General features: G+C 31.2%; 7 protein-coding genes across 7 annotated transcripts, besides 2 other annotated features; 4 read left to right on the top strand and 3 right to left on the bottom strand.

Annotated features, from left to right (window-relative positions):
* Positions 1-2,972: 2,972 nt before the first annotated feature.
* On the bottom strand, positions 2,973-3,833 carry TVAGG3_1057910 (uncharacterized protein; the record flags this gene model as incomplete). Its single annotated transcript, XM_001311250.1, has 1 exon — positions 3,004-3,813. The coding sequence occupies one exon, from the start codon at positions 3,811-3,813 to the stop codon at positions 3,004-3,006; it is 810 nt and encodes a 269-aa protein (XP_001311251.1).
* A 290-nt stretch (positions 3,834-4,123) lies between these two features.
* On the top strand, positions 4,124-5,251 carry TVAGG3_1057920 (surface antigen BspA-like family; the record flags this gene model as incomplete). Its single annotated transcript, XM_001311251.2, has 1 exon — positions 4,124-5,251. The coding sequence occupies one exon, from the start codon at positions 4,124-4,126 to the stop codon at positions 5,249-5,251; it is 1,128 nt and encodes a 375-aa protein (XP_001311252.1).
* A 272-nt stretch (positions 5,252-5,523) lies between these two features.
* Positions 5,524-5,561: a mobile genetic element.
* A 1,181-nt stretch (positions 5,562-6,742) lies between these two features.
* Positions 6,743-6,778: a mobile genetic element.
* Positions 6,779-6,887: 109 nt separating this feature from the next.
* On the top strand, positions 6,888-7,813 carry TVAGG3_1057950 (SEVEN transmembrane protein 1-related family; the record flags this gene model as incomplete). The annotated part of the gene is made up of 1 exon (XM_001311252.2): positions 6,888-7,790. The coding sequence occupies one exon, from the start codon at positions 6,888-6,890 to the stop codon at positions 7,788-7,790; it is 903 nt and encodes a 300-aa protein (XP_001311253.1).
* A 166-nt stretch (positions 7,814-7,979) lies between these two features.
* TVAGG3_1057960 (tubulin polyglutamylase TTLl11 family) lies at positions 7,980-9,887 on the top strand (the record flags this gene model as incomplete). The annotated part of the gene is made up of 1 exon (XM_001311253.1): positions 7,980-9,887. One exon carries the CDS (start codon positions 7,980-7,982, stop codon positions 9,885-9,887), a length of 1,908 nt encoding a protein of 635 aa, XP_001311254.1.
* Positions 9,888-10,209: 322 nt separating this feature from the next.
* Positions 10,210-11,811, bottom strand: TVAGG3_1057970 (HID1 family; the record flags this gene model as incomplete). The annotated part of the gene is made up of 1 exon (XM_001311254.1): positions 10,210-11,811. One exon carries the CDS (start codon positions 11,809-11,811, stop codon positions 10,210-10,212), a length of 1,602 nt encoding a protein of 533 aa, XP_001311255.1.
* Positions 11,812-11,841: 30 nt separating this feature from the next.
* Positions 11,842-13,312, top strand: TVAGG3_1057980 (uncharacterized protein; the record flags this gene model as incomplete). Its single annotated transcript, XM_001311255.2, has 1 exon — positions 11,842-13,209. The coding sequence occupies one exon, from the start codon at positions 11,842-11,844 to the stop codon at positions 13,207-13,209; it is 1,368 nt and encodes a 455-aa protein (XP_001311256.1).
* Positions 13,313-13,338: 26 nt separating this feature from the next.
* On the bottom strand, positions 13,339-13,827 carry TVAGG3_1057990 (TPR-like family; the record flags this gene model as incomplete). The annotated part of the gene is made up of 1 exon (XM_001311256.1): positions 13,339-13,827. One exon carries the CDS (start codon positions 13,825-13,827, stop codon positions 13,339-13,341), a length of 489 nt encoding a protein of 162 aa, XP_001311257.1.
* Between the last annotated feature and the right edge of the window lie 330 nt (positions 13,828-14,157).

The following is a 14,157-nucleotide window of genomic DNA, read 5'->3' on the forward strand; positions in this document are numbered from 1 at the left end:
TATGTTCGCAATAATACGCAAACGATCGTTCTCTGTAGTTCTCTTTAGATAAAAATATTCGAGAGGATGGTATTAATTTAGACTTAATTGTTAGGTTATATGTCCCGCGTTCTTTGAATCCATAAGTTGTTACGACATTTGTGGAAAATGATGCCGTAAAAACAATTTCAACGCGATGACTTCGACAGAATTCTGGTAACATAATAAAGAGAAGTGCTATCATTCATCAGGCACTTTTCATTTTACAAAATTTCTGCAATTTACATATCGAAGGCAACTCCTCTTCATTTTTCCTAGGGTTACTGATCGCTTCCTTTCTGCTCGTCATACAGGAAATGAAAAAAAAAAGATTAGTGGAGTCTAATTTATTACTCCAATTGGCAACTATTCTCCAGAATTATGCAATTTAAAATCAACTTCGTTAATTTTAATTATATTGCAACAGTACTCCTATATGTATATAATATCAAGATTGCACTTGCCAAAGCCCCATATTAAAAATCGAAATTTTGCATCTCGAAAATGCGACCACAGAATTCCTCTTAATTTTGAATAACTTACTTTTACCTTATGATACATATTCAAATAACTTGAATATAGAAAAAGCTACTAAAATTTGAGTAATTTATTGCAAAAAAAAATCGGCTTTTATATATAAGTTACTTATGAATTACAATGGTCTCTATAATGAATGTACATTACCGCATACAATCGTTTGATATTTCTGATTTCAATTTTATACATTTTGACTAGAATATTCATAACTCAAATCTAGACGATAGTTACTACATTTATGCGAATACAGTACGTTTCCATTCATTCATTAAAATACAAATTTTGTTACGGGAATAATTTTTTTTACAACAATAAGGCATGATATAAGGATGTCGGAATTGCCAAGCTTGGATAAGTGAAGTTTTTAAAAACTTCTTGCCATTAGATGGATAATAGTCAATTTTTTTTTTCAATTTTAGTGAGCGGAACAGAGACACAACACGCTTTGAAATCACAAGACACATGACTTTAATGATTAGAAATGCAATAATATTGCATCTCTTTATGCTCAAACAGATTCTATTCTGAATTACCCGAAAATATTGCAACCGTTATGCATTGCTACCAAATTTTTCTACTGTCTACTTAACACACTCATGCTAGGAACTCCAAATTCTTCAACTATTTACTCTAAAAACTTATAAATGTTCATCCAAATCAAGCAGTATTTCTCCTCGAACAGGCATTGCAGAAACTTACGAATAAGTAATTGTTTGTCATACCAAATGATGCTCCTTTTCAGCTACTTGTTTCTCTTATAATTGTTCTCATTAGTAAATCATAACTTCTCAATTTTCTCCAACAATAGATACTACCCATATATCCGAGCTACCTGGATGTTAGTTACCTTATATCTCGGATAATATGAAAAATTTAATTATAATATCTCATAATTTTCACTTAATGAGTTATATCAAAAATTCACTCCATCATTTCGATTTTTTAGGTCTTTCCGGACCTTGTTGCATTATTTATTTTTATCTATTTTGTCGAAATCACAATATATATCTTGAACTCATTGGTGAATAAAATCATGATATTATTGATTGTTTTCTAGATATTTACAATAGTTTCTAAACTTGTGAAGATAATCCTTAATTTGAACCAGAAATAATTTTATCTTACTAACAATGGCTGGTTATCTATATAGGATAATATATTATTTTTGATAGTAAACTATAACTGATTTATAATTTTGGAATACCAACTTCTTTTCAACTCTATATCTTTGAAAAAATGTTATTTGATTTTGCTGTATAATTGACATTTTTTAGTAGAAAAATTATAGAATAACAAAAATAAAAAGGTTTTAGCGATTTATAACACAATAAAAATGGTTTATTTCTCTCTAAGATATAAATTTTAAAAAAAATAACCTAATTTTTCGGGGGAAAAATTGAGAATTGAAAATAAATTTATCATTTTGAAGAAAATTGCTTAGGCTATTTCTAAAATGGAAAAAATTTGGAGAAATTCACCAAGGAGAACCTCTTTCTAGATGTCCAAGGCAATTGCTATCAGTCAAAAAAACCTCGAAAATTTTAAATATTGATATTGATTTTCATCAATCACTTAAAATCGATTGTTTGCAGCCGATGTTATCACACATTATTAAATTATAATATATTTGAACATATTGTTAATCGTTTTTGAAACTTTTCAACATTACGCGCAATTTAACAATACTCCAACTATCATACACAGTTGCTATTACTGCATTCTCATTTTAAGAAGAAAGGATTATTAAACTCTAAGATATAACGATTTATTTACCCAATTCGAAAAATGTTTTTAATTATAAATCCTTATTTGTGCATCGGATGTAGAAAAACGAGTAAAGTGTTACCTCAAAAAAATACCTGAAAGCAGCCTAATCAATAAACAATTTTACTTTTTAAACATCGAATTTTGCTCATCTTGAGTGATCATTTTCGCTTAATTTTCATAATACAATAATACATATGCGTTATCAAGTAAAATATGGATATTTTAGATGATCATAATATATCTAGAATTCAAACGAAAGTCATTCTATGAGTCCATACACGCTATTACTTTATTTCATATGTCAAGCATAATGGGAACAATTTTGGTCGATATCTTTGTTGTCGACGAAGTTCCCTTTTTTTTACCATTTGAAATTGAATCATTTGATATTTTTGTCAAAGGATTTATGATATTTCTGATATTGTGTATTTGGTTATAGTGAAACTAGAGTTACTCAATGGCTGGATAATTATTTCTTAAAAAAATAGACTCAAGAAAAGCCTCATCCTATACTAATCACAAAATCCAAGATCCAAAATTGAATTCTTTGCTCACGAGCTTCTCCGCGATAAAATTTAAATTTTAATTGGAGAGAAATGAAGTATTTTATCAATAATTATAACTTACAGATGCTGAATAAAAAAATCGAAAATTTTGATTTTAAAAAACAAAATGGAGAAATTAACATGATATTCTAAAAACAAATGGTGTGGTCTTACCAAAGAAAGCCTCTGGATCGAAAGGTGTATCATTAGGAACGATTGGGATCGAGTTCCTTCTGGCGACATGCTTATACTGTAGATTTGGCACATGAAATTGTTTTGGCATCATCCTATACACGTTTAATTGAGGTTGCTCATAGACATCTGGATTATGAGTTAATTCGTAAAGAACTATATCATTCGTAATAGGTGCATTTTCAACGGTTGATAAGCAAAGATACCAATAGATTTGATCTGGAGTTCCCTGCTTAAGAACTTGCAAAGCGTTATAAACTGCAATGGATATTGCATGATAATTATGTTTTTCTGGTAACGGTTGTTCAGCAAACCAATACGTTCCATCCGGAAGTGCAGAAAATTCAGAAGAATGAATTGTTAAGAATCGTAAAAATAATCCTGCATCGACTTCTGGCAAATCGGTATTCTGCGCAAATTGGTGAATTGTCATTGGACCATTTGCAGTAAGCATAGACTCTATTGAAGAAAGTATAGCTGTATCAGAAATTGAAACTGTTGTTTTGAATTTTAATGCCCATTTAACTTGCCCAGCTGCGGCGACTTGTACAAAAGTATCATCATCTTGCAAAACACTCATAGTTTTTCTTCGAGGAACTGAGTTTGCTGGAATGTAGCCGTCTGGATCTACATTAACACAAGCAGTACTAGATTCGAGGAGAGAATAAATTTTATCTATGGAGAGAATCGCAGTTTGTTCTTCTTTAAATAATGCAACGATCAATTCATTTAAAGAATCAAAACGCTGCTCCATGATAAAAAAAAAGTTTTGCATCGTTTTCAAAATTTGTGACAATTACTATCAAAACATGATTACAGTGTCAAAATTCAAAATAAAATCATCTCTCCATTATTTAATCTTTACATTAACGAGTTACATATTCTCATATTCATGTACGATAACTGCAATTTTTTAAAGAACACTCATGTACTCATTCTTTTTATTTTTCTGCAAATCATCCTTAGTTACTGATGGAAATGTGCAATATACAATTGAAGACTCTGAAATGGAGATCACTGTTGTGCAAAACTCTGGGTCAATAAAATCAGAAATTTTATTATCAATGGATAAAACAAAATCGATATCCAAATTAACAATATCAGGACATGTTTCAATTCCTAGTTCAATATTTAGGGAATATAAACAACTTAAAGAGGTTATTTTGAGTTCATATGTTAATAAAATTTCGGATAATTGCTTTAGGGATTGTTCAAGTCTTATAAAAGTATTTATCCCTCATACAATTGAAGAAATATCTTTTGATGCTTTTCGAGATTGCATCAAACTTACAGAAGTTTTGTTCGAAACAACATCTGCAGAAAAAATTAATCTTCACTATAGGTCATTTGAAGGATGCATTTCAATTAATCAAATTAACTTACCTTCAGTAACATTATTAAATACAAGTTGTTTTTATAATTGCTCTAGGCTTGATAATTTTGTTGTGCCTTCAATCAATACTTACATTCCTATTAAATGCTTTATGTTTTGCACAAATTTGAAAACTATTACTCTACCCGACTCAATAAAACAAATCAAGGACTATTCTTTTGCAAATTGTGAATCAATGATAAATTTTGCATGTCCAAAGAGCCTTAAGCATATATACGCCAATTCATTTAGAAATAACCATCATTTACAATCAATAACTTTCGGAAATATGCTCGAAACGATACTTGGTACAGCCTCTGCACAATGTATATCGCTAAAAAGTGTTTCTTTCCCTTCATCACTCAAATTCGTTCATTCAAATTCATTTTCTTCTTGCAAACAGTTATCTTCAATTAGATTTGCATCTCCATCCATTATATCTTATGGGTCATTTATTGGAATTTCAAAACAATGCGAACTTTTGATATGTACTTCAAATTATCCAAAAATTGAGCCAACATTCTCGTTTACGGATGCCTTTCCAGAAAACATAAGAATTTATAGTATTGCAAATTCCAGTTTTTATGAAAGAGAAGTAATTAAAGTAGATAATTGTGAATTTCCAACACCATTTCCAACGCAAAAAACTATCGAGCCAGATCCTAATCAGAATGGAATGTCTGGGCAGAAGATAGCTGCAATATCTTGTGGTATAATATTTGCAATCATTGGTTGCTCATTGATAGGAGTAGCTATTTACTTTTATAAAGCGAAAAATCCTAAAATACAAAAAGAGGATGTCTATATGTATACAGTATGATTAATCCTCTTTACAAAAAAAATACGTTTTTTGCACTCTGAGTCTTCTTCTATAGATCTTTTTTAGATTTTGAAACAATGAAAAGATAAAGTATGATCAATGTATGCTATATTTAAGTTTATTCATAAAAATATCAATTCTATCAAGAGAAAAAGTACATTTAAGTACAAAATTGAATAGTTGTAAACTAAGGCAGTGAGCCCTTAAATATTGTATAAATTTTTTACAGCTCGAGTTAGAAAGGTATTATATAATTGATTATTTTGATATACTGTTGTAAACAGAAATTCATCAAAAGTGACACCTCAGAAAAGCTAAAATATTGAATTTTTGGAACTTTTGATAGAGCACGTTTTTAAATATTAATTAAAGTAAATGTATATTTTGTAAAGATTCTTTTTAATAAAAAAAAAATAAAATTTTGAAGAAGAACACAAAATCTTCTGAAAAATAATATCGCATAAACTCATATTATTTTCTAATATATAACTATTTTATATAAAAATCAAATTCAATGATCTTAAAAGCGAAGGATAAACCTCAAAATTTACGAATATAATGAGTGGGAATATAATGCTTATCTATCATAAAACCATATGAAATATCAATTTTTGCTTTACACCTAATTTTTGACGACAATTAGCAAAAAATGTTAAATGTTAACACTCAGTCCATTTGAATATGAAAAATAAAATTGACTTTGATTAAATGTTTTTATTTATCATGCAATTCTTCTTGCGACCAAAGATTTGAATAAAAGTTCAAAAAATAAGATAGCTTAAAAAATAATATACGGTAGTGTTTACTAATAGATGAATAGTATATAAATTCTATTAAAATGGATTTGATCCAAAAAAATATAAAACCAAAAATAATTGTTATAATTTAAATGAAGAAGTAATTTAAAACGATTTTATTTATGATCAAATTTTATATATTTTTTTGGATCAAATCCATTTTAATCGAATCTATATACTATTCATCTATTAGTAAACACTACCGTATATTATTTTTTAAGCTATCTTATTTTTTGAACTTTTATTCAAATCTTTGGTCGCAAGAAGAATTGCATGATAAATAAAAACATTTAATCAAAGTCAATTTTATTTTTCATATTCAAATGGACTGAGTGTTAACATTTAACATTTTTTGCTAATTGTCGTCAAAAATTAGGTGTAAAGCAAAAATTGATATTTCATATGGTTTTATGATAGATAAGCATTATATTCCCACTCATTATATTCGTAAATTTTGAGGTTTATCCTTCGCTTTTAAGATCATTGAATTTGATTTTTATATAAAATAGTTATATATTAGAAAATAATATGAGTTTATGTGATATTATTTTTCAGAAGATTTCATTCTATATGCCTATGAAAAGTACTCTCAAAACTAACTTTTTCCTAATTATAATTAAATCTAGAATATTGTATTATGCTTAGTATTATTTCATTTTTCTCATTCAATTTAGAATTTACAAATGTCAAAAAATTGAGAGCGTCACTTTTGATGAATTTCTGTTTATTACAATACACATTAAAAATAGTACTATTCTATAATTATCAAATTTGAATATTTCTTTCAAATTTTGAATATTAATTTTCAGATGCTTTCAAACAAAATTTTATTCAAGTGAATGGACACATTTCTTGGATATGATTACTCATGGGCTGGCTTCATCGATTATAGCAAATGCTATAAAGAAGTAAATGTAATATGGCTTGCTGTTGGCCTTTGCGTATTTGTAGGAACAATAATTTCTGTTATACCACAACTGTATAATTATGTAAAATTACGATCAAATTACGGAGTAAATCCTATAGCGGTGTTTATGATAAATTTTAGTCAATGGGTGCAGACAATGAATTATTTCTGCCTTCATGCCGCTGACTTTACCGGCCTCACTACTGCGTCATTCCAAGTATGGCTCCCAAGATTAGTTTCGTTTTTAAATATATTCTCATTATGGTATATTTATCTCGGAAATACGTTCTTAAATCTTATTTTTTTCGATAAAGAGCCTCATCCAAATAGACGTATCGAATCTATAAGAGTGGCTCGAATAACTAATGTATTTTTCATGGTATTACTTCATGTCCTTTCATTTTTGGCAATATTAATTTTTTACTGTATTGGCGCGCCAAAAGGTTTTGCATCAAAGCCTCAGTTCTACTACGGCTCGATTTTAGGCACAATGGGTGGCGTGATTACTGTAATTCAATACATACCTCAGATAATCACAACATGTAAAGTTCAAGGGCCTGGATCATTGTCATTAATACTACTTTGTATTCAAGCTCCTGGTGGTCTTACATCTGCGGCTTTCTTGATTTTTGGTACAAGAGAAAACTGGACAACTTGGTTCCCAACTCTCATGGGTGCTCTACAACAATGCGTTCTTATTGTTATTATTTTATTCTTCATGTGCAAAAATTGTGGTAAAAATAAGGGAAATGAAGAAGATTTCGCTAATAAGGATGATCTCGATGGTAAAGATGAAAATTCATCAAGCGATCCTCAACCAGTAAGAGACCTTTGAGGGTTTCAATATATAGATGTATTAAATAAATAAACGACAAAAAATATTTTTTTGGAAGTTGTCACTTTTACAATTGTTTTACACTGATCGAAAAATATAATTAATTACAGTTAAGCTTATATATCCTATCATTATTTTTCTAATTTCTTATCGTTAAAATCCAATTCAAAATAATCTCCAAAATTTTCTATGTCAATTCCCTCTTCTTTGGAATATACTGATAATAAATTTAAAGATCTAAAATCTCCACAGAAGAGGGCTCCTCGTTCTAATGAATCCGTTGTCGATAAATCGAGACTCAAAGAAGAAAAACCAAAGCGATCTAGAAAAAAGGGGCCAAAATACATATGGGTCAATGTCAATCAAGCCTATTACCCCTTAATCCGTGAAGCTCTGGAGTCATATGGATTCAAAATTACTGAATCCGATACAAAAGCAAATTTATTTTGGATAAATGCAAACGGATCAACCGAAACAGCATCTGAATTATTACCATATCAATTTTATAATCATTTTCCCGGCACAGTTTCAATATCTCGAAAAGTTGACTGTGCAAAAAATTTAGAAACCGTCTCTCATTTCATGCCAGAAGCGTATTCGTTTAATCCAGAAACATACATTCTTCCATTACAGTTTAATGACCTCAAAAATCATATGCTATCCATCAAAAATTCTTTAAAAAGAACATTTATAATAAAACCTGACAAAGGATCTCTTGGAAAAGGCATTTTCCTTATTCAAGATCCAAATCAAGTCCAGGACTATACAGAGCCTGCAATTGCTCAGAGATATATTGACCCATTTCTCATTGATGGGCTTAAATTCGATCTACGAATTTACGCTCTAATCACATCAATAGAACCATTACGACTGTATATTCACAATGAAGGTCTGGCACGTTTTTGTACAGAACCGTATAATGATCCAAAACCTGACAATTTAGACCTTGTTTACTCGCATCTCACTAACTATAGTCTAAACAAAAAGAATGAGCACTTCCATGCGAATGAAGTCGTTGAACAAGAAGAGAAAGGTCACAAAAGGTCCTTAGAAGCAATATATGAAGCCGTTCGAAAGAGCGGCCACGATCCAGATAAGCTGAAACATGACATCGATGAAATCATTCGTCTTACAATTGCATCTGTCCAACATTTTATTGCATCTCAGTATAGAATCGGCGTTGTTTACAACGATGGCAAGAGCAGGTGTTTCGAAATACTCGGATTCGACATACTACTTGACAAAGACTGCAAACCGTGGCTCTTGGAAGTGAATAACAAGCCGTCAATGGGAGCGGATTCAGAGTTTGACAGAGAAGTTAAGACGTCTGTGATACATGGCGCAATGCATATTATAAATCTTCAGCCGAACTTCAAGAAATGCGTGGGACAAAGAATTATGGATTTATCCAAGACGAAATCAACCAATTCTACAAGATCTACTACTTTTTTCGACCCAGAAGGAGAGACACTGCGGGCAAAAGAAACAAAATGGAGGCAATTATACCCTCTTAACGATGGAGATACTTCCGCCATTGAACAAGCTTTAGCAGTTGCAGCCCAGGCAAATGGATACAAGAGGAAAGAGAAGTTGCCAGCGTCAGCATCCCAAAATTCTGTTCAAATGCCACAACAATTGCAAGCTTCCACCACTATGCAGTTGCAGAGTCCATTGAAGAAGAGAACAATGCAAAAAATCGTAAAACCAATTCAGAGAACAGATATCAAACCAATAACGGCGTCTTCTCCCACGAGAATCATTCAAAGACCTATTCGCCAAGCACTCCCTCAGTTCAAAGTTGACGAATCTCCAATGATCTTGCAAATGAAGGGATTTCCACCAAATATAATTATAGATGAGGAAGAAAAAGAGAGAATTAAGTCAATTAAGCAACAGGCAGCAATTTCTGGTTCACAGACAGCTTATCAAAGAGTTAAGAACATGCTTTCGGTTGTTGGCGGCGCTCCGAAGAGAGTTGATCCTCAAATACCAATGCAGCCAATAATTGGACAGAGTTTTGCTGTTAGACAGCCTGAAAGAGCTTTCACCAAATCGTTTGTATTTCGAAATTATAATTTACCTGATTTAGTTGTTTAAATTTTATGTTTGTATGTTATACTTATTATTGCAATTCTAATTTTTCATTTCATTCATGAATCTAATTGATTTAAAATTCAATAGAAGAATATGAATATATAGAGAATGTTTCAGGTTCAGCACATCAGAGATTCTAGTTCCCTCACACTAGGATAAAAAATTTTCTATTTCTGCTGAAATTGCTACATGTAAAGCGCTGATCTCGGAATAGTCTCTTACATGTAGGAATTTCACTGTACAATAACCATGGTTATCCTATTTTCGTTTTCAAGATTATGTATAAGAACCTGCCACAAAAAATTAAATCAAATAAACATAATCTTTATTTTGATTCCGAATTTGAAGGGTTCATTTCAATTAGAGCGTTTTGAGAAAATATTGCGAAGCACCAAGCAGGCCAAGAAGCTATCATATTTGCTCCTACAGCCTGGTGATTTGTACTCATCAGTTTAAAAGATTGAACGTTAAAAGTTGAGATAATATCCAAATTCTGTATGTAGTCGAGCAGCAGAGATTTTGCTGGGCAATCTGGTAAGCAATGAATGATTTTAAAATTACTTGCAATAAAATGAATCAAAATTTGATTTTCTTTTGCTTTGTGAACAATGACTTGTGCAAATATATCCACAACTATTTGCAACAGTGTGGATATCTTAGGATCGTCACTTCTGGTTATCAAGCCTTGCACAAAAATTAAAAGTGCCCTGGCTGTTTCTTCTGAAAAGTTCTTGATGTGGGGGGAAATAGTATGAATGAGGCACAGAATAGAAATCATCAGCTCTTCTGAGGATATCTTAATTAAAATCATAATTAAAATCGAAGAAATCGTTTCGTTTGAATGCTCCTGGAATTTGGCATTAACAATATTTTCTGCTTCATTGCACGAGAGCAAACTGATCAAACACGATATTGCGATGGTATGAATGTACGAAATTCCGGCTGTTTCGTAAACTCTGAGGATTAATGATAGGATCGACTCCGTGATTTTGATGCCTTCACTTCTAGATGAAAGGTATCTGTTGAAACCTGGTTTTCCAATCAAAACAAGGTTCAGAAAAGTTAATCCTTCAACTGAGAGAGGGCATTGAAAGGCAGTAATCGGTATTTCGTAGAAAAATGCTTTTTCGAGAATTTCACTGCTTGTATTTGAAATCATTTCTTTGAATAAGGAATCAAAATAGAAAAATTCTGAAATAAGGCAGATTGAATGGCAAATTATGGATTCCTTTGTAACGTTTTTGCTATTTTCTACAATTCCGCGAAGATACATATTGCAATAATTGCAAAGGTTTTCGATAAATTTTTTATATGGAAAATTAGGAATTAATAAGAAGTTTTCGTAATGTATTTCGTTTACACCACTGAATGCTTCTCTGCTGTAAAAGAGCAATAATGCGTGAAGCACATCCAAAAGGCTTTCATCATATCGAGTGGATGTTTTATACGTAGTATCCCATCTATCACTAGATTCTGGGATAGTGATGTTTTTGCAAAAGAGCAAATTAGCTAATGCTTTGATCAGGCGCTCTCCTAATGAAGGATTCCCTGAAGGTGAATTGAAAAGTCGTTGATTAAGTTCAAAAAGAGATTTGTCAATGGATGTTACAATAAAAAATGAAACTGTCAATTGTAAAACTGTATTTAATTGCTTGTAGAAAAAAACACCAATGTATTCTTTAGAATTTTTTGAAGGAAGAGTTTCTAAATAAGTAATACATACATGAAGAAGTTTTATAACATTATTTGGCTGGCTTTTCGAAATCTGTATTAAAAGTTTTGGTGGAATTCGAGCTCTATATTCTCTTTTTTGACCTAACTGTAGTAAGGTATTCCAGAATTTGATATTAATAATATCACCCCCTTCTAAAAGTTGGCTGAGGTGCTCTGAAAGTGGAGCATTTTCATAAGATTCTGTAATACCCATTTTCTAAAATTTTGACGATCATTTTTTTTTATGGTAAAAGTAAGTACAATTCTTAGTACCCTTGACAATTGCAAGAAAGAAATTCCTATCAAGGATAACTCTGAAGTTAAAGACATCATTAAATCTTTGATAGAAATGGACAGTCAATATAAAGATTTCATTTTTAAAGTTTATCGGGATGGATTAATCATCAGCGATGACGAGAAAATACTAAACCCAGATCACCCATACATAATAGCTATACTGATTCCTCTAATAATCAATATTGACGGTCAAGATGTACAGATTTTAATGAAAGCAACTGACATATGCAAGTCAATTATCAATGCTATCAAATATGCAAACCCAGTGTTGATACATCATAAAATAAGCGTTTTCTTTCAAGGTCAAGAAATAGATTATAACCAAAAAATTGTAGATCTAATGAAGCCATATTCCAAACTTACAATGACCTCATTGTATCAAGAGCTCCAGTCACCAATGGAGCGGCTCGCCAATTTAGGGTTTGATAAAATCAGTAGTCGGATAGCACTTCTTGTAACGCAAGATAATTTCGAAGAAGCAGAAAAAGAACTTAAGAACGGGAATATTGCAAAAATTATAGATGAAGCATCTTCACCAAATTTACCAATTGATCAACAATCTCCTACACTAATTGCTGTGAGGATTGCCCTTAATCCGGATAGCTTGTTTGATGTTGTTGAAGAGTTCTACAAGATATTAGGCGATAAATCAATTTTCCGTAAACTTCCAGAGTTTATTCAGATGGATCCTATTCTTAGGAAGCTAGATCTCGATCTCGAAAAAATTTACATTTTAGGAGTAATACGAAAATACATTAAGCCAGGAGATTACGGAAATCTTGTAACTCCTCGACAAGATTTCAATTGGATATATTCATTCTTCACAAAATTACAAAAATCCAATGCAATAATTATGAACATACCATCAGTAATGCGCTTATTACTCCCAGATGTTAATATGCCCGACGAATTAATTAACAGATTAATCAGCAAAGGAAAAGAAGATGGAATTGTGGATCAAAATAGTGGAGAAATAACACTGTTTGATGACTATAATGACGAGCTCCAAAATGAATTAACTGATGATGAAATAGAAACAGCAAAGACATACTTCGCTGTTTTAGTGGAATCCTACGCAAACTCAGGTGATATGAAAGCACTGGATGAGTTGGATGACTTTTTCGGCGAGTACGATTTCGAGCCAGAGTATATTGAACAAGTAAAGGAGTTAATAGACCAATACGACATCAGAGACATACCAATAAACGATTTGAAGTATATAACTGAACATGCACCGCAAGGTAATGTAGCTCAAGCCCTCGATATTTATCTTGCGCATAATAGAGATCCACATTCAATAGATGAATTAGAATAAATAATATTTCAATTATATTATAAATATCTGTTACTTGCTAATAATTAGCATATAAATAACTATTTAATTGAAAAATCATAAAGTCTACTTGCTAATAATTAGCATATAAATAAAAAAAAAACATTTAATTTAATGCTTTTTCCTTCGGAAAAGAGAGAATAATAGTAATGCTGCACCAGCAATAATTCCACCAGCTCCAACATACAATGCTGCATCATTTAAAGTTTCTTCCTCGTAGTATTGTTTGATTTCTGCAATAATTCTGCTTCTAACACCCTTTTTATATGCTGCCTGAATGGCTGATTTAGCAGTATCGTCTTGACGTAGGCGATAATAGCAAAAAATTGCGCATTCGCTAAGAATATCTTCATACCCTTGTGATTCTGGCATCCATTGAGCTGCGTCTATATAAGAAATTGCTTTGGCAACATCACGCTCGTCATTTGATCTTGATAGATATAAAGCATATTTTAATAAATTGTCAAAAGTAGCATCATCATCAAGAGCTGATTGTATATCCACTAATTCATTTTCTGAAGCGGGCTGAAAGTATGGTTGACATGATCGCATTTTACTACCTAAAACTAGTGATCGGCGTGAATTGTAATAAGCTCTCATATATATAATGGTTGATTCATTTAATTTGGAAAAGGGTCAACTTTAATGTGTGATTCATCAGAAGGAGATTTGGTAATTTCAATTTCAGAAATCTTTAGTACTTCGATCTGTGGAATGGACAAATTTGCCCAACGTCCCGTACTCCTTCGATCTTTTTCATTTGTCATAAATTTAGAGTCTGCAAGGTCCGAGTTTTTGTTAAAATTACTAAAATGTGATAATAAAAAGAGTATAAATCAAGTTTTTAATCAAATTTATCTTCAAATTAGAAGTTTAAGCAAACAATTCTAAAATTATAATTAACTTATGAGCTCTTTGAACTGCTTGTTA

The sequence above is a fragment of the Trichomonas vaginalis genome, chromosome I (genome assembly GCF_026262505.1).
Source record: "Trichomonas vaginalis G3 chromosome I, whole genome shotgun sequence".
NCBI lineage: Eukaryota > Parabasalia > Trichomonadida > Trichomonadidae > Trichomonas > Trichomonas vaginalis.